This window comes from Ochlerotatus camptorhynchus, unplaced genomic scaffold (genome assembly GCF_037179485.1).
Source record: "Ochlerotatus camptorhynchus isolate MF236.1 unplaced genomic scaffold, CSIRO-AGI_Acam_v1.1 ptg000043l, whole genome shotgun sequence".
Classification (NCBI taxonomy): domain Eukaryota; kingdom Metazoa; phylum Arthropoda; class Insecta; order Diptera; family Culicidae; genus Ochlerotatus; species Ochlerotatus camptorhynchus.
This window is the reverse complement of record NW_027040534.1, coordinates 1,260,135-1,284,186: the sequence shown is the minus strand read 5'-3', so window position 1 is coordinate 1,284,186 and position 24,052 is coordinate 1,260,135. Positions and strand designations below refer to the sequence as shown.

The following is a 24,052-nucleotide window of genomic DNA, read 5'->3' as shown; positions in this document are numbered from 1 at the left end:
GAACTACATAGTAAGGGGCCCAAACTGGAGCAGCGTACTCCAGAATGCTACGAACCAACGAACAGTAGAGAGTTTTTAACGCGTAAATGTCGGTGAACTCGGACGCATGGCGACGGATGAATCCCAGCACAGAAAAAGCTTTGGCAGTCATAATTCCCACGTGTTCGTTGAACCTTAGTTTCGTATCGATGGTAACACCGAGGTCGCAGATGGACGAAACTCGTTCTAATTCCGCCGTTTCCATCCTGTATTGATGCAGAATGGGGCTATTGCAGCGACTGAAAGAAATAATTTTGCATTTCTTGTTGTTAACTCGCATGCCGTTATCGCTACACCATATCATCATAGTGTTGATATCCTCTTGCAGAGCAAAGCAGTCCAAGAGAGAAGCTATGACACGATAGAATTTAAGGTCATCAGCGAATGAGAGCTTGAACGAGGAAAGCCGCAAACACAGATCATTGATGAAAATGTTGAATAATAGTGGTCCCAAAACGCTTCCTTGGGGTACACCAGACGTGATGTTGAAAGAGCGGGAACGAGCCGAGTTGATCACAACATATGCGGTACGATCACATAAGTACGAAGAAATCCACTCCGTAATCCAATCTGGAAAACCTATGTGCCTCAGTTTCTCAATGAGCTGAATGTGCGGTACGGTATCAAAGGCTTTCGCGAAGTCAACATACACCGCGTCAACTTGCCGCCTCTCTTCTACTTCGCGGGACACTGTGGTGACGTAACACATGAGGTTCGTTGTTGTAGAGCGATGCTTCATGAAGCCATGCTGACCTTCGAAGATAATCGGAGACGCTACGTTGTATAAAACATTGTGCACCAGTTTTTCAAATATTTTACTGAGACAACAAAGAATAGATACTCCGCGATAGTTTGTCACCTGGTTACAGTTGCCTGACTTGTGTATAGGAACAACGTAAGCAGATTTCCAAGCCGCTGGAAAGGTCCTTTCACGTAGCGATTGATTGAATAAGTGAGCAATTGGATTCGCCAGTTCTTCGGAACAGTTTTTCAGCAGCAGAGGTGGTAAACTACATGAATCTGTGTTGGATCTTGTATTGTCACGCTTGTGTTAAATTTTCATTTGGTGATGGTCGAAGCGCGCTGCAACCCCGCACATAAGGATTCTACACAACTTGAGGAGCGAATCCTGCATAAAGAGCCGCCGTATGTTAAATCAATATGCGTAATCTCATTTTGAGAAATTATCCTGCCACACATAATAGTAGAATCTTACATTTCTCGGTTGGGTGCATCATCGAAGTATTATACCGCAAGCACACCATTTACTTGGGTCGTCCAAAATCAGTAGTATACCGCAAGCACACCATTTACTTGGGTCGTCCAAAATCAACTATTGACTCGACAGCCCGGTCCGGCTCCAAACGTTATTTTACTGCCATGTCATCGACGATAGAGTTGCCACCGCAGCATACGTCGTACTCGATCCGAAATGCCGAAGTGAAGCGTGGAAATTGTGAAACGATCCCCGATCCAAACCACCGAAACGAAGTCGATCAAGAATCCAAACCTGATGCAGTCCGTGAAGTTGATAGTCCAACCGAATTATTGAAGACCAAGCCCATGATGATACCGTTGTTCTCGCACCGTGGTTCGATTAGTCGGCCGATCTTGAAGCCCAAGTAACACACAAAGAAGTTAGAACATCATATTCATGAAAAGTTGACTTATAAGAGCAGCGTATTTGAAAAATATCCTTCGTTATCCTTACGTTTTTAAGTTGTCTTAAAGTCTCGATGTCTACCGGAATCCGAAGTACCGATGCAATTCGGAAACAATCTGGTATTCAAAGCCGATGCAACCAGAATCCGTCCAATGTTCAAGCCGTTCCCGATGTCAGGCGGAACCCGACCGATGGTTAAGACTTTTCTGATGTCAGTTGGTATCCGTCCGGTGTTCTAGCTATTCGTGATGTCAACCGGAGACCTTCCGGTGTTCAAGCCTAGAGTATGAATAACAAGGGATGGAAAATACATGAATGGATAAACAACTTATTTAATAATTAGTTAATAAAAATAAAATAATAAAAATAATTTGTCAAGTTTTCAGATGAGCGCACAGCGAAAGACTATTTGAATATATAGTTTTTGCCCCTTCAATATTTTGTAATTTTTGAAGCTTTTTAACAATGATTCAAAATTAAGTTTGTATCAGCCTAATTCATTTTCTTATTTCCTAAACACATTTTTTTACACACAATTCTTTTCTGCTAGCGTAGGATTATGAAGCGTAGCTTTTTTTGCAAATTTGGTTATGTATGAAAATCAATCATTCTAACCCGTAATCGTAACGCGGGTAGATCGCCTCGTAAGGGTGCGTTACGGTGGTGTGAGATCAACCGAACTCTGGTTCTAACCTATTCCTGTTTCATTCAAAGTGTTTTTATGTTACTTCATACGTGAAGTTTACGATTTTCAGAGTATGTTGGAAATGCTATTTACACCGAAAATAGTTTTCATGTAGCATCCATTAGAAACGCATATGATTTTCATCCATAATCAATATTAATTGAATTCATCTGAATTTCACATAAAAAACATGCGATCACGTTAATTTTATATGATTTTTCATATGAATTTCATCGGCCTTATAATATTCATGTGATTTTGTGATGGGATTTGCAGCTATGTGATCACAGGAAAGCTATGTAAAATTCACATGGATTTCATCCATTAGATATGTGATAATTATTTTGAGTGTAACATGAAGCTTTAGTGTGATTGTGATAATTTATTAGCTAGAAAATAGTCTGAAGAGGGTAGATAGATAGTTCCGCTAGAGTACGGCAGTATGAAAATTAAATAGATGTTGAAAATGTCTGTCTTGCATCAACGTAGAGAGAGCAAAGTCAGTGATGAAAAATATTGTATTACTATCTTCGTCGCACTCCAAGCAGCGCATGACAAATTCCGTATGAAGACAGTCCTCTTTCATTTACGTCGTGAAAAAAACTAGCTCAGTACGTTCTCTCTCTCTCATAGATCGGTCGGTTACTCGGAGAGGATTAAAAACTGCACGTTTTAGTCAGCCGTTACGTATTGTTTGACAAAAAATGATGATCGTTGGAAGCAACACAAAAAAACTTAAAATGGGTGCAAAACGGATTCGAACCACCAACGTTGAGATTAACAGGCTTGTGTTTTTACCACTGGTCTATCAACGCTTGGGAGAATGGATAGGCTAAAGGAAAACAAGAAGCGCTCATAGTGTGGTTACTAGTCTGGTCACATGCACGTTCGACGGTATTTGCTTTTTTTTTTGTCCATGCATGATACAGAAAAGAGAAGTGAAGGTAAAAGATGCGATAGGATTTGTTCAAATGGATTACTGTCGACTTCTCTTCGTCAATGACGAAGAATGTATGGAAATGATGGTTTTTATACCGCGACAATTTATTTTTGGTTTTCGTCAAACGTCACTGACCAAACTGACCGTTACCAATTCTGGCTGTGAGATCGTTATTCTCGCTACTACTTCGAAACTTTTAGTGCACACATATCAGCTTCCACGACACGTACTACAATGAAACTGTTACTCTATGTTTCCTGCGCTGCAGCATACATGCAGTAGCAATGTCAGGTGAAATGGGACTTTAATTTCCGAGATTTGTGTAATTGAAAATTCGAGGTAGAAGTGCATTTATAGCCCACGTGGCCGCCATTTGTGTACTTCACAAGGGATCACCTTAATGCGACAGTACTAGTCAAACGCACACTTATTTACCTACTTACCTTACCAATCAGGCTAAGGCCTTGTTGTCCTCTGCTGTCCGAAGAAGTCGTCTCCACTCTACTCAATCCATCGCCACAGTTCGTCAGCCTCGTAGTCTGCGAAGGGTCCGCAGGTCACCTTCTACTTGGTCGATCCACCTTGCCCGCTGCGCGCCTCTTCTTCTTGTTCCTGTTGGGTCGCTTTCTAGAACCATTTTCACTGGGTCGTCGTGCGGCATTCTTACGACGTGCCCAGCCCACCGTAGTCTCCCAATTTTTGCAATGTGGACGATGGATGGTTCTCCTAGCAGCTGGTGCAATTCGTGGTTCATTCGCCTCCTCCACGTTCCGTCATCCATCTGGACTCCACCGTAGGTGGTACGCAACACCTTCCGTTCGAAAACACCAAGGGCGCGTTGGTCCTCCACGAGCATAGTCCAGGTCTCGTAGCCGTAAAGGACCACCGGTCTAATCAGCGTCTTGTAGACAGTCAACTTCGTGCGGCGGCGAATTTTATTCGACCGGAGCGTCCTCCGGAGTCCAAAGTAGGCACGATTCCCTGCCATAATGCGTCTTTGAATTTCTCTGCTGGTATTATTTTCGGCGGTCAGCAGTGAGCCCAAATACACGAACTCATCGACCACCTCGATTTCGTCACCGTCAATCTGAACTCGAGGTGGGAGGCTAACATTGTCTTCCCTAGAACCTCTTCCTTTCATGTATTTTGTCTTTGATGCGTTGATGGCAAGTCCAATCCGTCTAGCTTCAGCCTTCAGTCTGATGTACGTTTCCGCCATCATCTCAAAGTTCCTTGCCATAATGTCAATGTCATCGGCGAAGCCAAGGAGCTGGATGGACTTCCTGCATATCGTGCCACTCGTGTCTATCCCAGCTCTTCTGATCACACCTTCTAACGCGATGTTGAACAGCAGACACGAAAGTCCATCACCCTGCCGTAACCCCCTCCGATACTCGAACAACGCACATCACTCGATCCATCGTAGCCTTGACCAATCGCGTCAGTTTATCCGGAAGTCCGTACTCGTGCATAATCTGCCATAGCTGACCTCGATCGATTGTGTCGTATGCGGATTTGAAATCGATGAACAAATGATGTGTGGGCACGTTGTATTCGCGGCATTTCTGCAGAACCTGCCGAATCGCGAAAATTTGGTCCGTGGTAGCGCGGGCACCCATGAATCCCGCCTGGTATTGCCCCACGAACTCTCTTGCATATGGTGACATAGAATTTGGGAGAGTACCTTGTAGGCGGCGCTCAGCAGTGTGATCGCGTGGTAGTTGCAGCAATCCAACTTGTCGCCCTTTTTGTAGATTGGGCATACGACACCTTCCATCCACTCCTCCGGTAATATCTCCTCCCAAATCTTGGCAATTACCCAGTGCAGCGCTCTAGCCAGTGCTTCACCACCGTATTTTAATAGCTCACTTGGTAGTTGATCTACACCAGTTGCTTTGTTGTTCTTCAGCCGACCGATCTCCTCCTCAACTTCTTGAAGATCGGGGGGCGGTAGCCTGTCGTCTTCTGCGCGTGCTCCAAGATCTGTTGCCGTGCCATCTTCGTTTTCTGCTGCTTCACCGTTGAGGTGCTCGTCATAGTACTGCTTCCACCTCTCAATCACCTCACACTCGTTCGTGAGAAGGTTACCGTCCAAGTCCTTGCACATATCGGCTTGCGGCACGTAGCCTTTGCGCGAACTATTTAGCTTCTCGTAGAACTTCCGTGTGTCGTTTAAGCGGTACAGATTTTCCATCGCCTCGCGATCTCGGTCTTCCTGCTGACGCTTCTTCCTTCGGAAAACCGAGTTTTGTCTGTTCCGCGCTTGTCTGTATCGCTCCACATTCAATCTCGTGCGGTGTTGCAGCATTCTCGCCCGTGCTGCATTCTTCTCCTCTACTAACAGCTTGCATTCGCCGTCAAACCAGTCATTTCTTCGGTCCGAGATTGCAGTACCTAGTGCCGCTGCAGCAGTACTACCTATGGCTGAACGGATGTCCAAGCTGCGCCAAGCTGCTCTTCCGTGGGTAGTGCAACTTCCAGCTGCTGCGCGTAGTCCTGGGCAACTCCGGCGTCCCGTAGTTGCTCAATGTTGGGTCGCGGCGTTCGACTTCGACGTGTGTTATGCACCGTCGAGAATTTTGAGCGCATGCATACTGCAACTAGGTAGTGGTTCGAATCTATGTTCGCACTGTGGTACGTGCGGACGTTGATAATGTCGGAGAAGAATTTCCCGTCGATTAGAACGTGATCGATTTGGTCTTCTGTGTGTTGGTCAGGTGATCTCCAGGTGGCTTTGTGGATATCCTTGCGGGGGAAAAAGGTACTTCGAACTACCATACCCCGGGAGGCTGCAAAGTTCACGCATCGTTGGCCGTTGTCGTTCGATACGGCATGCAGGCTGTTTGGCCCGATTGCCGGTCTATACATTGCCTCCCGTCCTACCCGAGCGTTCATGTCGCCGATGACGATTTTGACGTCCCGTGGCGAACAGCCGTCGTACACCTGCTCCAGCTGCGCATAGAACGCTTCTTTCTCGTCGTCGGGTCTCCCTTCGTGTGGGCAGTGCACGTTGATGATACTGTAGTTGAAGAAACGGCCCTTAATCCTCAACTTACACATCCTCCCGTTGATCGGCTGCCAACCAATCACGCGTTGGCGCATCTTACCCAGCACTACAAAGCCGGTTCCGAACTCGTTGGTGATGCCACAGCTCTGGTAGAAAGTAGCCGCTCGATGCCCGCTTTTCCATACCTTTTGTCCTGTCCAGCAAAGTTCCTGCAGTGCTACGACTTCGAAGTTGCGTGGTTGAAGTTCGTCATAGATTAACCTGTCGCAACCCGGGAAGCCGAGCGATTTGCAGTTCCATGTTCCGAGTTTCCAATCGTAGTCCTTATTTCGTCGCGTAGGTCTGTGCCGATTGTTCCGATCCGTATTTCTTTCTTCGGTATTTGCAACTTTGTTTTTTTTTTCAGGGCGGCTTGTTGGGCCTGCCCTAACCCCCTGTCTCGCCGGGGGACCATCGTGCACAGCTCTTTTTAGAGTCCCACGCTGGCACTAGGACGGTGATCAGCCGCTCCTAACATGGAGAACAGACGCCTTATTTACCTAACAATTTTTAAATAATAAAAATACGAAGCACAATGGAAGTGGGGGTAAAATGGGCAGGGAGTTGTTTCTAATATCTCTTATTTCATAACAATCGGAACATTAAATGATTTTCTTAAAGTATGAAATGAATTTAAAATAGACAAATAATGTCAAACCATCCCGATAACGCGTTCTGATGAAAATTTTATAAATATTTTGCGAGCAAAAAGTTTTAAACCTGTTATAATCACTACCCTTTTTAAAACTGTAGGTCTTCTGCAATAAATTCACATCTTAACATGCTAAGAATTGGAGTAAAATGATCCGATAGCGAACATTTTAAAAATATGCTGGCCGAGGGGTAAAATTAACATGTATATGGGAGACAAGTCTTGTGAATGTGATAACACGAACTATACTTTTAATTTTTGGATTTCACATGAGGATCATTTATACATAACTAATAAGCTGAAATTTTACGACATTTATAAGTTATAGATGATATCCATGAAAATCGGGCTGAATAGTTCGGGATCTTTTATGTTTTAGCTGAGGCCTTTTTCAAATACAATGCTTGTTCATGCTATTCAGCTCCTAAGACCTCATTTTAAGCTACACTCAAAAAATAAATCACATAACTTTAATGTGTTCTCATAATTGGGATTTTCACCAACAAATCATATGAACCTTATGTGTTCAATGAAGTTTATGTGATTTGTCACATAGAATTCATATGATCATATGAATATTATGTGAATTTCAGATAAAAATCATTAATAATTATTGAAAAAATATCATGTGCGTTCCCAATGGAAACTATATGAAAACTTTTTTCAGTGTACTGCACTGCAAAACAATCACCGAACATGTTTTTACTAACCTTATGATTGAATGCCCATTTTTTCCCAATGCTTGTACGTTTTACCTCCAGCACCAAAATAAAATTCAATAAGAAAACATTTTTGGATTCAATTTAAAAATGTAGAAAATTCATTTGGTGTCAAAGAACATAATTAACATACCAACATCATTCTCTTTAGGGTGCCCATTTTACTTCCACTACCCCTACGGTACCAGATGTCCACGGTTCATTCTTTTGTTGGATTCTGAAGCATCGAAGATTTGACCAGGCCTGATGTTTTCTGAATGATCTTGCCCCTTAAATACCGCACAGTATGCCGTTTTGAATTGTGTTGCGCATCTCTGATGTGTAACATATACACTCAGGTTTTTTTTTGCACGGGGGATACGTACCGTGTAAAAAAAATCCGCGTTATAAAAAAAACGTGTAAGAAACCACGTTATTTCGAACAACCGTGTAAAAAAAACCGCGTTATTTCAAAATTCACCGTAAAAAACTGATCACACTTGAAAATGTTGTCCGTACTTTTAAGCCATGAATTTTCTCACAACGCAGCGGTACTGTGAACACTTAGTTACATAGTTTTACTAACGTTTCACGACAAATCTGATTGATATTCAACGCTTCAACCCTTCAACCCACGTGAACGGAGTTAGGCGCTGATTAATATTAGGGTACATCACGGTAACTTCCTGATTATGCCCTGTCCAAGGATGAAGGGCTTGATGATGATTTGTCAAGTGTCGCTATGATTTTTTTTTAATTTGTTAAAATTCTAGTTTTTTTTTAAGTTTATTGATTTGAACGGTTCAAGCGAGTTAATTTCACGGAGCCGTAAATTGTAGTTTTATAATAATTTTAATATTAGCATAAAATAAAATAGTAATTTAAAATTCGCTTTTGTAATGCTAAGGTAAAGAGTTAGCTTTGAGTGTAAAGTTAATTTATAAGAAAGTTCCACCAGTTTTTTTGCACTTCGAAACTTGCCCTAGCAGCACACTTGTCACTGAACAATTGTGGACACTTGTGTACAACTGATTCCGGTCACAATCAAGTATCAGCAACTTATTTCGATCGAAGTGTGCCGCTTGGGTGACGGGTCATACCTCTAACATACTAGCAGTGACAGAGTCGCATGTCCTAACAACAACTGCCTGTGACTAGTGTTCGAGGGGCCGACAGGGCTGAATAAGGGTCAATACTAACAAAACTCTAACACTAACATGACCCCGAAACTAACGTTCATCCATTGCACTAATAGTTATACTGTAATTGTACTTTCCTAATAACCCATCTATCACATATAAACAGACATAACACTAGCAGGTTGTTCATCGAATACGCATTTGACGGTCAATTTGAGTGTTTTTGGTTGGCGGTGCCTCCATCTGTGGCGCGTACGGTCGGTTCCCTTGCGTTTAACTTCTGCACACTGGCGCCATCTGTTAAGCGTACTATCCATCACATGATACTCGACAGATGGCGGTAGTGTTTTAGTGACTATGTTTTGTGGAGAGAAATATTAAATGTGTTATTTCTGTTTGTCTGTGCATCTATGTTTCTTTTTCGTTGTGTGTGTGTGTGTGTGTGTGTGTGTGTGTGTGTGTGTGTGTGTGTGTGTGTGTGTGTGTGTGTGTGTGTGTGTGTGTGTGCGTGTGTGTGTGTGTGTGTTTTTTTTTTTTTTTTTTTTTTTATGGTAAGGTTTAGGAAAGCTTCAAGAAGCCTGGCCTGTAGTGAAGGTGGCACGGTGTGGTATCCACTAGTTGCCTAGTGCAGCTCCACTAAAACCCATTCCTTACTCTCTCCTCTGCCTGGATCCCCCCGGGACCACTGTGAAGCGACTACTTCGGGAGGTGGCTGTGCTCATGCACTTGTCGTACTCTCAGCGCTAGCTGGCGTTGCTAGATCGCTGCTCTTCTCTCCATTTACGCTGCAGCTCTGACATAATCTGTGTGACTGCCCTGCTGACGGCATTCCAAGAGTCCTCCTCTCGACACATTTCATCGACGACATTCTCCACGTTAAGGACGGGCATCTCCGTTCGCACTGCCTCGAACCTTGGACAGTCAAAGACCACATGCTCCGGCGTTTCATCGACGTTGCCACACTCCGGACAGAGGGGTGACGCTGCGTGTCCGAACCGATGCAGGTATTTCCTGAAGCAGCCGTGGCCAGACAGGAACTGCGTTAGGTGGAAATTGACTTGTGTGTGTGTGTGTGTGTGTTCTTTTATTCGTTTTCTTTATCCCTTCACCATCACCCCATATCCCATCATCTTGACGAGAGATGAGTTACTTGCATGGTGCATGCCCAAGTCGTACTACAGGATAATATGCTGAGCGTGGTTCTATCACAACAACCACGCAGAAACGCAAATCGATACAGCTGAAGAATAATGAGGTAAATTCTACACAGTATTTTAAAGGAGCCAACTCTAAGCAGGTAATAATAGCAATTAATAATCAAACAACCATAAAAAGGTAAGAATGAATTTATTTATTTTAAATACAGTAATGACGTGATTTTGTCAGCCCCTCCGCGCTTCAGACTTTTTTCTTTCAATAATTTCACATACCCATAAATCTATTTTTTTCTCATTCATCGTTAAGAGGGATATTTAAAGTATACTTTGGTGCAATAAGTTCAAAAAGATTACCGAAAAAGGGCATGGGTTTTGTAGAACATTGGAATACATTTCCAAAAAAGGAGGCTAACGAAATCGGGACATTACTGTATTCCATTTACATTTACATGATTTATCACATATTTCCGGAGATCTTCGAGGTTGGAGCGTGGTTGCTTTTGTAGATGGGCACGTCATTTGCCGGTTTCTCGCGAATTGGGGCTCAGTTTGGAAAAACTAATAACACTAGTTTACAGCATTTTTGAACTCGGTAAGGTGATGATCATTTCCAATGCAAAATCCTACGCTGAATTCAATGCCGTGGTCAGAAAAAATTAATGTAGAGCCATTTTTGAGATATACAAAAAATTTTATTTTTTGAATTTTGGACGAAAGTACGATTACTAAAATGTCAATATCTTTGGAACTAGTGCACCAATTTTAAATCTTTTTTTTATGAAAATGAAGCTAAATAAATTTGCTATCGTTCACTAGAATATTATGTCTTAATTAAAAATTTAATTTTGAAGTCATTTAAAAATTTACAGCTTTTTCTTAATTTTTCCTGCGAATTTTCCATAAAAATCTTGTTTTAATCAACATTTTTAATGGGATAAAAAGATTCAAAAAATCATTCCATAATTTATTCTTAAAGTCCATTAAAAACCGGAGAAAATGAGCCTTTAATGGATGAAATCGGTTGGAAATTGTCGAAGTTATGAGCATTTTTGTAAAACACTTAAAAATGTTGCTGAAATACAACAGCTTTAGAGTTCCTTTTCTAGGTGTCGTTGTAAGCATCCAAATCGCATGTAAAGTTTTCATGGGAGATTCTTTTCTCTACATATCAATTTGATTAAGGCATATCAGGATTTAAAACCGAGTTGATACAAAAGAAATTTATTTAGGTTTTATTAAAAATGATTGAGAATCGAATGACTTTGTCTTCGATGTTTTGAACTTGTTTCTCGAATCAGAAACCAACAATAGTCACCCATCATTGCTTCATCCCAAAACCCTTGGTAACGACGTTCCATCATCTTCATTTGTTGGTGAAAACGTTCGTCGTGCTCATCACTCTCGACACCAAGATTTTCCGGGAAAAAATCCATGTGAGAATGTAGGAAATGTATCTTCAAAGACATATTCACACCTGTGTTCAGTGAAATAAAAGGATTTGAAATTAATTATATGTAACAAACACAATATTTTTGATTTATACCTATTTTCTCATAATTTTTGAGCAATTCATCGACGGCTTCCTCATAATCTGGGCTTCTGAAATTTCCTAAAAAGGTTGTGACAACACGCTGGAACGATTTCCACGCTTCTTCCTCATCTGGTGTCAAAACTGTATTGAATGCGGAATCATTGAGCAGTTTTTTAATCTGTGGGCCAACAAATACACCTTCCTTTATCTTTTCGTCAGATAAATTTGGAAATACTGATTTCAAGTACTGGAATGCCGGCCCTTCTTTTTGCAACGCTTTGACGAAATTTTTGAATAGCCCAAGTTTTATATGTAGTGGTGGAAGTATTATGCGTTCTTGTACCACAAGAGGATCATTTTTAACGTTGTCTTTACCAATTGTGAAATTATCCCGTTTTGGCCAATCTTTTCGGACGTAGTGTTCCTTACGAGCTCGACTGTCCCATTTACACAAAAAACATATATTTTGTGTATCCCTGTTGCAATCCAGTCAACATGGCAACCACTTTAAGATCGGAACAAATTTTCCAATTGTGTTGATTGTAATTTATCAAATTGAGCAATAGAGCCATTGATTCATACGTTTCCTTCATATTAACGGCATGAGCTAATGGAATAGAAGGTTTCTCATTCCCTTGATGCAGTAAAACGGCTTTCAAGATCAACTTGCTGCTATCGATGAATAAACGCCATTCAGCTGGATCATATGGCTCACCAAACTCTTCAAACAAGCCGTTTACGTCATGGCAAAAACATGCCTTGTCCTTTGTAGAATAATATTTGTCAAATTTCTTGTGACGATTCCTGTGACAAGAAATTTTGACCTCCTTGCTCAGCATGTTGTGTTCTTTCAAGCGTGATGCCAGCAATTCGGATTTCTCCTTCGATAAGTCGAGATCTCGCACCAAATCATTAAATTCGGATTGTGTAAACAGTTTTGGGTTTCTTTCCAATTCCACCTCGAAGTCTTCCTCGCATTCCTCCTTGAATTCCTCCTCACTTTTTGTAACGGTCGATTCAACAGAGGGCGCTCGTTTCCGCTTTGGATAAACAGGATACGGGACCGAACTTGAATGTCGAACAGGTTTTGTCATAGAAGCCACTTTTGGATACTCAACTGTTTTGTGACGTCCTTGTTGCTTAACTTTTGTCAAGCAGAAATAACAATCCGTTGCATGACAAAACGTTCGACGCCATATGGTGGGCATGTCAAAGGACAAATAGCGACTGACAGATAACAAATAAGTGAGTTAGTAAGTAAGACATTAACACTTATCAAAAATAGATGAAGTAAGATAATGTCGATCAGGAAAGAACAAAGCACTACACTGCTGTACATAAATTGTTTATATGAAAGTTATTCAAAAAATCAATTTACCTTGCGCCTGACATCCACCTAACCAAGCACGTTTTGCACGAACTACATAATACTTTTGGAATCCACGGTTCGTCAAAGTCTCCAGGATCAATTTTAAAATAAAGCCTGTATGCAGTTTGCAACGAAGCAGTGAAATTGACCGATTTTGTAAATATATAGTTGCCACACGCGTAACAAACCTTTAGAGGATCATTTTTACACTTGAATTCACGTTTTGTCGTATACATCGTTAAGCAATGATAAAGAAAGAAAGCTGTCAAATTGAGTTGGTTGCGTTAGGTTCTCGCCGAGCGGTCTCACAAACACTAGCGTAAATTATATTGTTGAAAATATCCCATTTAATTTTGCGTGACAGCTGGTAGTGTTAGTGAAATGCACCGTATGCGTACACGTCCGCAGAAAGGCTTACTGGAAGTGGTGCATGAACCTAGGAGCGGGACAACGGCCAATCTTGGAACATTCAATTTCCATGATTTTACAAACAATTTCATAACTTCGACAATTTCCAACCGATTTCATCCATTAAAGGCTCATTTTCTCCAATTTTTAATGGACTTTAAGAATAAATTATGGAATGATTTTTTGAATCTTTTATCCCATTAAAAATGTTGATTAAACAAGATCCCTTCGCAGGAAAAATAAAAAAAAAATGCTGTAAATTTTTAAATGACTTCAAAATTAAATTTTTAATTAAGACATAATATTCTAGTGAACGATAGCAAATTTATTTAGCTTCACTTTCATAAAAAAAAAGATTTAAAATTGGTGCACTAGTTCCAAAGATATTGACATTTTAGTAATCGTACTTTTGTCCAAAATTCAAAAAATCAAAATTTTTGTATATCTCAAAAATGGCTCTACTTTAATTTTTTCTGACCACGGCATTGAATTCAGCGTAGGATTTTGAATTAGAAACGTTGGTCAACCACTAAAGTTCACACTTTTTATGTTGTTTTGTAAACTAGTGTAACACAAACAGGTAGAGGAATATTTCCTATATGATTTGGTATAGTTTGTTTACAGGATTGTTCTTTTGTTCGCGGGAGACCGGTTGTTGGCGTGTTTGTTTGCAGGGGCGATTGCGCCCAGATCTCGGGGTTCTCCGGATTTATGGTCGTAATCTAATACACACAGTTGATCACAATACGAGCCTAAAAGCTGCAGTGACCTCGTGAGCACCATAGCTCGAGTCGTCTGAAAGTATTGTGTATCGCATGGAGAGCTCAACCGAGATGCTAGCCTATTAAGACTGAAGTTGGTCACCTCTCGAAAAAAAAAAAAAAAAAAATCACGGTAACTTCCTGATTATGGTGTTTCTAGAAATCCCGATCATCGTGAATGCTGTAGTTGAGCATTGCACGCGAAATAGCGAACAAATAAACGATTTTCATATTGTACATCTCAGAATTCTATAAAACTTCGAATACAATTGTAATTGTTCAGTAGGGACAAATGAACCAGGTATGTGCTGGAATTTGACCATTGCATCTCGCATGGTGGAATCTCTTCCAGATGATGTGGAGCGGTCACATCAGTTTGAACGGAGATCAGTCAACGTATGTAGGACTGTTCTTTGAAGACCATCAATAAAATATGCACGCAGTGAAAGCTTCGCGTGTAGATCCCTAAACAAAACTGACTAACCTATGAATTTTGGGCATCAGTAAAATCTGAACCTGAAACTACTTATCTACATCTTATGCAACAAGTTTTTAAATAACGTTTATTTTCGATAATCTGTATTGCGCATTTTGCACAAAAGTATACTCCTGCGCTAAACATAATCCCTGGTCAGATAGCGTATAGGGCGTCGTTGTGCCAATTTGGTCGTGGCACATTTCGAGTATGAGAGAGTGATTGCAGTTTGCTCAAAAGTGCCTGAGTAAAATGCAAGTACTTTCGATGATTACCCGTTCGTAGTTGTTACAGTGAAGATATACACCTATATTCTCGTTTATGTCTAGGCGTGTTTGCCATACAGAAACATTTTTATTTGATTTTGTGTGGTGGATGGGTTTCGGGCGTGGACGGGCTGGGTGATAATATTAAGTTAACATTGAACAATTGAGAAATGCATCGCTTCAGTTTGAGAAGAACTTCACTTAGCAACCGATGAAACATTCTGACGGCCCACATTACTGTGCAGGCGCCGTGTGTTGGCAGGGTCCAATATTGAACAGTTTGATGTTTATAAAGTACCATCAGTTAAAACTGTATTTTTGAGCTTTATCTCTATACATTCTTAGGTGTTCTTAGATAATCTTATCATTTCTGTGTACGCTGATTCAAAGAGTAAATGGTATTAACATTGAGCTGTCCATAGCTGGGCGTTGTTGAACTTGTGGTTCATGCACAACATTTCATGTGAGTACCAAAGTAACCATATCAGGTATAACATTTGATAACGGCACAAAAGCATTTGTAAACAAACTTTCTAAGGCCCTTTACACGCGAACCAAAGTACACCCACGCAAACCAACAACATCATCGGATAGGGGCAACTATCACCTTTCCGAAAGTGGCATTGGTTTGCGTGGGCGTACTTTGGTTCGCGTGTAAAGGGCCTTAGAAAGTTTGTTTACAAATGCTTTTGTGCCGTTATCAAATGTTATGCCTGATACAATCACAAAATAACTTTAAATGTAGGTTCAGAGTGAGACAATGTCACTGAGATATGTTTAGTTGGGTATTCTGATGAAACTATTACTTTAAAAAACCAATCCTGGTTGTATCTCTTTTTCGTTTGCATGTAACGCTGTTTGATATTACTAACCGCACCGAGCGTTCATTCCTGGTGGTGAGCGAACTTGAAGAAGAAGAAAATGACTATACAGGATGAGTGGTACCATGAGCCCCTTCTTGGAACGAGTGAATTGTTGATGGACCTGGTCTACGATTCAAGGTTGGATTCTGTGATGATGAGTATCACATAAAACTATAGATTTCCGATGGCCATCGTTCCAATTTTTTTTTTATTTTACAATTTTTGGATGTATTTTGTTTTAAATATATTGTTACTCAAATATATCACTTTTATTTAGTAATTTAACAACAATTGAAGTGACCTTTGTCAAGTTACCTTTTGTAATTGAAAACGAAAAATCAAGCAAAAAATAAATAGTGGTGCGATTAGCTCAATTCAAATGTAGGATCAAATGTTCCAGGTATCGTTCGTTCGTGTTAGCGTTCTGGTTGTATTTTTTGCCTTCTAGCAGGAGCTGTAATCTAAAGCGGTTGTGATTGGCACGGATCCGCATCAGTCAAGTCAAGTCAGTATTTAGTCAAAATCAACCGACTGTTGCTGGTCAATGGTATCCTGTCGGAAGGTCTCCACCTCAGCTTGACTGTCGGCGTGAATCATCTTTGCTTTGCTACCGGGCTGTAAAAATAAGTAGAACATGATTTAGTAGATGTTCGTTTAAACGAGATTCACTTCCATTATACCTTAGGGAACATCAGAACGAAGGGTAGTTCAGCTGACAGCTCGCCTCCAAGTGCTCCAAGGAAGAGCTTCACTTTAACGGCATAGGATACGATGATTCCGAAAGCGTCACGTTGATCCGGTTGGGCCAATCTGTTTCATGATAATGCATTTTAAGATACCGTTTTTCTATCGAGTTAGGATTATATAAGTACTTACAGAGTGGTCGAGGCTAAGCACTGCTCTTGGCGCTTGATCTGTCCGTCCAAAGCAATGCCACGTCTTTGTTTGTTTGACGAATACAGAGGAGTTAGGTACATAACCTTTTGGAGGCTGGATCCCGGTTGGATCGGACATCCTTCGCTAGTCTCCAGCGAAGCAACCGTATTGCGATAGCTTCCATTTTGGAAAAGAACCACATCCACTCCTTGTTGAATCATAGCCTTTACCTTTTTGACCACCTTGTTTGAGTTGTTACGGATGCAGAGATTTACTCCGATTCTTTCGCCATGTAGATACAGCTGTTTGTCCAAGGTGACCTCTAGTTCAAGCTCTCCGGGACTGAGCATAAAGTCCTTACGCACCACCGTGCATGGTTGCTGACCTTGCTTGGTCGGAGCGAACTGGATCTTGCGAATTCCGAGGGATACCGTGCTACGACGATGAGTGCGATCAGTCTCCGACTCACCGGTGAAAATCTTAACGTAGTAGGACACTCCGCATGGTTCACCTTGATCTTTCTCACCCTGTTGCAGGGTGACCGAGGATGGAGCATTTGGAGAAATGTTGAATGTAAAGGGGAACGCATTGGGGCCCAATTTCTTCAGTAGACGGTCCTGCAGTTTCGTCTGTTCTTTGCCAGATTTTTCCGGCTGTGGGTAAATTTGTTCAGAGGCCAAGTAGAGTTCCTTTTGGAAGTTCAATCCCATAACTTCGTCTTCTTCGCGACCGTAGCGGAAACTGCAGATAATCTGCCCAAAGACCTTGCGGTGGTCACGAATGTATTCATCATCTAGGACGACGATACCGTCTGGAAAGGTGAAAATGTTGTCGTTAGGCATGTTTTAAGTATTGTTTGTATCTTGCATACGATATGAAGCGATGTAATTGTATAGCTAAGAATCATCAGTAGTAATATACCCAAGCAACAAACAAGTTCTATATCAGTTTATTTGACCTTTGTATGCCTGGTTTTGGCTATAAAGAAGTTTGCTCAACATAATTCCATGAGCATGTGGGTAAGCCTATATTATATTCACCAATCTGCTGCAATATATTAACTAAATTTTCAATAGCAACCAAAATATCCATTAGTACCGTCCCATACCGTACCGCGTTCATCTAGATATAATTGATAAATAGCAGATTTTTAGCGATGGGCCGAATCTTAGATCCATAGGCCAACATTAGAGCCATTTCCCCTATATGTAAATATTTTTATAAAAAAAGTAAAAAAAAATAAAGTTTATTTGAAGTGCTTTTTGGTGTAAGATAATTCCTAAACAACCGTTGAAGTTTCAATTGCAGTTATGAGCTACGTAAAACCGGAGTTATAGAAAAAGTGAACCTTATAAATGCCAGCTAAATTTATACTTCCTGCAAAATAAACGCATGGATTACTCCTACATGCATGCAACCTACATGACGTCAAGCAAAAGCGTAACACTTATGCGCAGTAAAAAATAAAAATGCTCTTTTGAGCATATATTTTGTAAAAACATGTTCGGAGATAAATGCATATTTGCATATGATGTTTACATTATCATCATGCATCTTATAAAACTAATGAATTTACTGAAATATAATGTATATTTTTTTTATCAATAATTAGTGAAAATCGGCGTATATTACCCCACGTTCCCCTACACTGCCCATAAAAGCATAACTGTCCCATATGAATAGGAAATCCAGCAAAGATGGGACAGTTATGCTTTTATGGGCAGTACAGTAAAATCATAAATGTTCAATCATTGGATCGTATTTAGATTCATGGTCCTGAATTATTGTTAACACGGAGGTAACGCCTTAAGCTATAAATCTTTTTATGTAAATAGCTTCGTATCACGGTTTCTTTGTTGAATATTGTACCTTGCAAGGTAATTGTGCGTTACCGCCGCTGCACGATGTGGACGCCAATAAACGCGCAGAGCATTTTGCTCGGTTATTCTGTATTAATGTATTTATACTGATTTCAGCAACATAGCCATGCTTTGATGCTAAAAGGTAGCTGAACGAGTGAGCAGATGACTGCACTTAAAATCAGAACTGACTGATTATTAGGGACTGTAAGTAAACTATTTTTTTTTAATTATTTAAAATAGCTAACATAGTCCAATGCTAGGAAGCAAAGCTTGATTCTACCTGTTAAAATAAATGTACTTAAAAACTTGAAAACGACTCAGCAATTAGGTACGGTATGCTCGATTCTGCGATCAACAAAGTACTTAGCTGGGAGCAGTGCTGCAAAATCTCGATAATACACGATGATATTCAAAATTCAGCTTTGATTATTCATTTGAGCTAGCAGTCATCGTCAAGGCAAACCATGTCAATTGTCAGTGACAATGCTGTCATTGACGAACATGTACAGATTTTTTAATTAGCTAAATTTGTATCGAAATTGAATTACTTGAGCAAAACAATTACATAAAGCCGTTAAAGTAAACAAGCATCTACGTTCAGACCTGCTTGGATAACAATAATGTGACACAGAATGCTCGAAATTACACTTTTTGTTAGCAGATGAATGTGTGTCATTGACGAATTAATTTTTTGAAGATCAGGTCTGTTAGTGACCATGTGAAATTTTTTTTTGTCAATATGGCGTGACAGTCTGTAAATGACAATGACAAATCTCAGTACTGGCTGGGAGACGTCCCCGGCGTAGTGGTTAACATTCATACCTTTTTCGCCAATGTCACGAGTTCAAATCTCATCCCCGAGTTCAAGTCCCAAATGACCCAAGAGTGTTAAAATTTATATAATATTAATTTAAAAAAAAAACATCCGATTTTTTAAAACTTGCGCCATTATTATTAGCTTTGCCTGGTTGGCTTGCCACCCTGTTATAATAGTAACGGATTCCAAAAGACTAAGAATAATGCTTAGAAACCAACGAAGTTTTGATGAATCAGCTGGGTTTTCAATAAAATACGGGAGTTACAGAACATTTTCCCACTATGGGATTTGACAAGTATGACAGTACCACTTAACTATAATGGCACATTTATGGAAATGTATAGCCCATAACCACAGACAAACAGACGTGACACTTCATTGTGTATTTTCGTTCACGCATTTAACGGTTGATTTGAATATTATAAGTTCCGTGAACTACTCGCCGCAGCGCTGGCATCGGATCACTTTGACGTTTCTATACATTCTATAGAACTTTTATGCAATATTGTTTGCGAGTTTGCGAGCAAGCTTGTTTTCCACAAGAAGCCCGAGATATGTCGTTACTGATGTCCTATGTTTTCAAGAAAAACATTTTCTAAGAGTTACGTCTGTTTGTCTTTGCAATAACAGACAACAACAACACATACGCATTTTGCGTTTGTATTGCATATCTTACAGCTGTCGTTCCCATGACATATGTGTGTTTTTCGTCTTTTGTGAGGGTATGAGTGAAAAATTGCCGCTTAGCACCCTCGTGGATTCAACTGAGGCAGAGCAAAGCCATTCAATACTTGGAAAATTTCCATGAAACTTTGCATATTTGTTTGCAATCATTCAAACTTGTGCTAGGCAATTTTGACTCGATATTTTTCAATAAATCCTTTCATAAAATAGTCTCTTCTAATCAAAATGTCGTCTGAAAAAACGTTGTAGGAAAATATATGACCTTTCTGAAAAAAAAATATCACAAATTGTGTTAAAAAAAAAGTTTAAAATTTCAATACCGAAAAAAAACAGTTGTTCAATATATTTGAATGAATTGAAAAACTAAACTTTCCTTAACATTCACATTTAACACAAAAATCGTAGAAAATGATCATGATAAATCATAATAAATAAATCTGATATCATGAAATGATAAGCTATAGATATCTGGAAAAACTCAACAAGTGTAAATTTTCAAAAATTTATGATTAGCATTTCCATGTCAACTTACGAATCGATCAGATGCGACCTTCTCCGATTTCCATTAAATGTTGCAAAATTCTAGAGCAACATGTGAAAAGAACCTATGTGCCAAATATAAACAAAGACTTGAAACGTCGATTTCTCGCGGATTAAGAATCATTCAGGCAAATCAGCAGCAGCATCTGTTAGTGTAATGTTTTGTTCAGACTACAGAGTTATAACATGTTTACCGGAAACAATGGAGGAAAGGCACTAGTTTTGGCCGTGTGCTTATTTTAACTATGCTTAGGCAAGATGTTTTAGATCCGGGTTTCCTAATTTGAGTCTTATTGATTGCTATCGCTTATTCCAGTTTCTCAACGGATTCCCATGCTGCAAGATATTCATTGAAACCTATTCTAAATTTGCATTTCCTAATGTCATTGAACAAGCGTTTGATAAGCTTTTATAGTCTTTTTCAAAACACTTATTATCATATAACATCAAGTCCAAACACTTGGAAAGCAACAAAATAAATAATCTCTAGTTGACTCCCCACTCTAGTAAAAAAAAACGCTTTAACTCGGTTTCTTCCTGAAAGTCTGTTTAGACACCTTTACTATTAGTCGCACCAGAAGTCTACAGGTTTCAGTTGCGTAATTTGCCACAGGTCACTAATTCAATTGTACTGCTTCCTTATCCGTTTAAAGTTACAACTAGCTTTTCTATCTGCAATCGATACACACCAATCGGTTCCACTCCTGACACGTGATCGACGAAATCACGTTTTCCCATGTAGATCGTGACCTTGCCATTGGGGGAGCACTTCTTGAAGACTTTGAAGTTGAAGACCATTTTGATGTGGGTAGTTTTTATCGTTTCACCGAAACCGAAAAAAAGAATTCACTTATAATTTACAATGGAATGAATCACTTTCGACACTTAGTTTTCAATGATTTGGAATGTAGTTCGTAGTTTGATTGGTTTTCGTTTCCTTAGATTATCTGTAAGGATGACAACCGTTGTTGAACGCAAACTAAACTAAGCACCCACTGTACGCCTACCTTTATACTATTTCCTGCTTCGCGGTTTTCCCGACAATTTCTCTGTGCTCAGGAATTCATTGATCCAATTATTGTCACCACTGTTTGGGTTTCGCGCGTCCTGCTGTTTCGTCTTGTTTTCACATTTGGTATGGCTGTCTTTCGATTTCTTCCAACCATGAATTCTTTCAGTGAGGTTGGGTATGTGGTGATGCTTTTTGAAATTTATTATATCGTTATAATTTTGGAAAAAAATCTTGATCATAATAAAAACAGTTGTCCTAATTTTCTTAAAATATGTGACAAGTAAACCTAAGTGCAACATACGCAAATACTCATAATCATACTCATAATCATACTCAAATATTTGCATATTTAACCCCGAATCCTCTATAAATGCTTACACATGATCATATCTACATCTTGTTATAGTTGTAGCAATGATGTTTCACATTTAAAATTCCAGAATATGAGTATGACGCACGTTACATTGACTTTTCAACTGTTTTCGAATAGGTAGTAATCTTCTTAGTGTCTATCAATGCGACATAAGTGCTTAGTACTTTGGAGGAATATTTTGTTGAATACATTATAATAAGTATCCAAAATAGAAAAGAAGTGAATTAGCATTAACTTAGAAGTTCTAACTGTGGGGAATGTCCGAGGAAGGAAACCATATCTTTCGATATCATCGTACTTTTGTGGTCACGTTTTTCGACCAAACGTCAAGTAAATTTGAACACATGCATGCCATACCATATACTCTTCCTTTTCGTATCAATTCTGCATTTTGCAAAGCATGCATGTGTCATACGATAAGGATTAAGGAGGAGGTAAAGAACAATTTTGAATTTTTTTTTGTGTGGATAGGTCCTGTTTCTTTTGGTTTTATTACGTCCCCACTGGGACTTTACGCCGGGTCTCAACTTAATCTTCTTTGTTCACGTCTTCTTTGTTCACGTCTTCTTCTTCTTATTCTTTTTCGCATTTCAATCTTATTGTTTACCGCATATTAGCTTATTGCGTGCTCAAAACTTAGTGTTCTATAGAGGCATGTCTACAGTTGTTAATTGAGAGCTTTCTAAGCTTGACCCATTTTTGCATTAGCATTATTGTGTGGCAAGTCGAGAAATTTTTCAACCCGAAAAATTCCTGGACCCGACCGGAAATCGAACTCAGTCGCCTTCAGCTTGTTTTTGATTTACAGCTGCGCCTTTACTGACTGAGCTACGGGAGGCCCCTTTGCGAACAGCAAGTCCACTAATTCAAAAAGTTCAATAAAGACCACTATAAAAATTCAAAGCCGTATCGACCTTATATTGCAAAAAAGGCCCCTAACGGGCTTGGTGGTTACTTGCGTTCCCCTTGCTGACAGATAACGTACGTACGTTATGATTGCTCTTAAGGGGGTATTCCCGATCTTTTTTTTTCAAAAAATCAAATTTTTTTTTCACGTTTTTTTGTACTTTACACACTTAGATTTTTTTTACAGGAGTCAGTATTTTTTTACTGGGTTTTTGAATTTCTGAAAAAGTCGGTAAAAATTCAAATGACCGTTATCCGTAAGGAATCAATTAAATCGATAAATTTTATTTTCTACCATTAAATGGGGTTAACAAAACTAAGTCTCCACAAGTTCGGAATAAATTTCTTAATTTTTGGATTTTCCACAGATTTTTTAAGTTTTACCGAACAGTTCCGCATTTCAAAAACCCAGTAAAACCTTACTGACTGGATTAGTGTGTAGACTATATACTTTCATCCCCCCAAGCCGTTTTCCGATCAGCGAATTCGGTGTCCAGGCATAGCTGACTAATGGTAAGAACCCCCAAAATGGTTTTAACTAAAGTCAAAACTTTAAACGCGTTTTCTCGAAACCACATTTTTTTTATCGGGCGAAGATTTTTCTCAGAAACTATAAGAGATATTGACTTGAATCTTTGCGCATTTTGTTCCTTATTAAATTCTTTGGAGCTCAGCCAAAAATATTAACATTTAACATTGTTTGAAGCACCTTAAAGCTGCAAAAAAGCGGGCTAAAAATCGCCTGTTTTTTCATATGGCCGCCATTTTGTTAATTTGCAAGATTTTTTGCTGCCAACGGGAGAAGCTCCAGAGAATCTTATGCAGATTATTAATTTCATCACGAAATCTGTTTCAGATGAAGCCGTTCCAGCGAAAAGTCTTCGCCCGTCCAGGCGTTTGCGGCGAACAGGGGTCTGTTTGCTGCCATTTTGTGACGTCAATAATGTCTTTTTTTATGTCGAAAAAAATTTATTTGTAAACTTTAATGTTCAATAAACAAGAATCCCAAAGAGTTAGGCGCATTACTATTCATTTTCCTTGAAAAAAAATTAATTGAAAAACAGGCCGAAAAAAGGCAAAAGATTGGGAATACCCCCTTAACTCTGTGTTCCTTTGAGCAGCCTATTTTACCCAAAAGCTATTCCAAGCAAACCTTATTAAAATGAACAAATATTGTCATTGTAGTGGAGTGTTAGTTTTTTGTAGCTTTAAACAATTCAATTGAACTGCCTAAATTTTACCGAACAGTTCAGCTGTTGAGATTTCTGTAAACATTACCGAAATCGGCGA

General features: G+C 39.7%; 1 protein-coding gene across 1 annotated transcript; it reads right to left on the bottom strand.

Moving 5' to 3' along the window:
• Positions 1-15,870: 15,870 nt before the first annotated feature.
• On the bottom strand, positions 15,871-21,455 carry Arr1 (arrestin 1). Its single transcript, XM_065237358.1, has 4 exons — positions 21,161-21,455; positions 16,569-17,379; positions 16,373-16,502; positions 15,871-16,307 (listed from the first exon to the last, which is right to left on the bottom strand). Exons 1-4 carry the CDS (start codon positions 21,267-21,269, stop codon positions 16,206-16,208), a joined length of 1,152 nt encoding a protein of 383 aa, XP_065093430.1. The 5' UTR covers positions 21,270-21,455; the 3' UTR covers positions 15,871-16,205.
• Between the last annotated feature and the right edge of the window lie 2,597 nt (positions 21,456-24,052).

Excerpts from the sequence above, each read along its gene's own strand:
- Arr1 (XM_065237358.1), bottom strand. The coding sequence starts at position 21,269 with ATGGTCTTCAACTTCAAAGTCTTCAAGAAGTGCTCCCCCAATGGCAAG. Across the intron at positions 17,380-21,160 it reads GTCAGGAGTGGAACCGATTG|ACGGTATCGTCGTCCTAGAT; the intron begins GTGTGTATCGAT and ends TCACCTTTCCAG. Across the intron at positions 16,308-16,372 it reads TCGTTCTGATGTTCCCTAAG|CCCGGTAGCAAAGCAAAGAT; the intron begins GTATAATGGAAG and ends TTATTTTTACAG.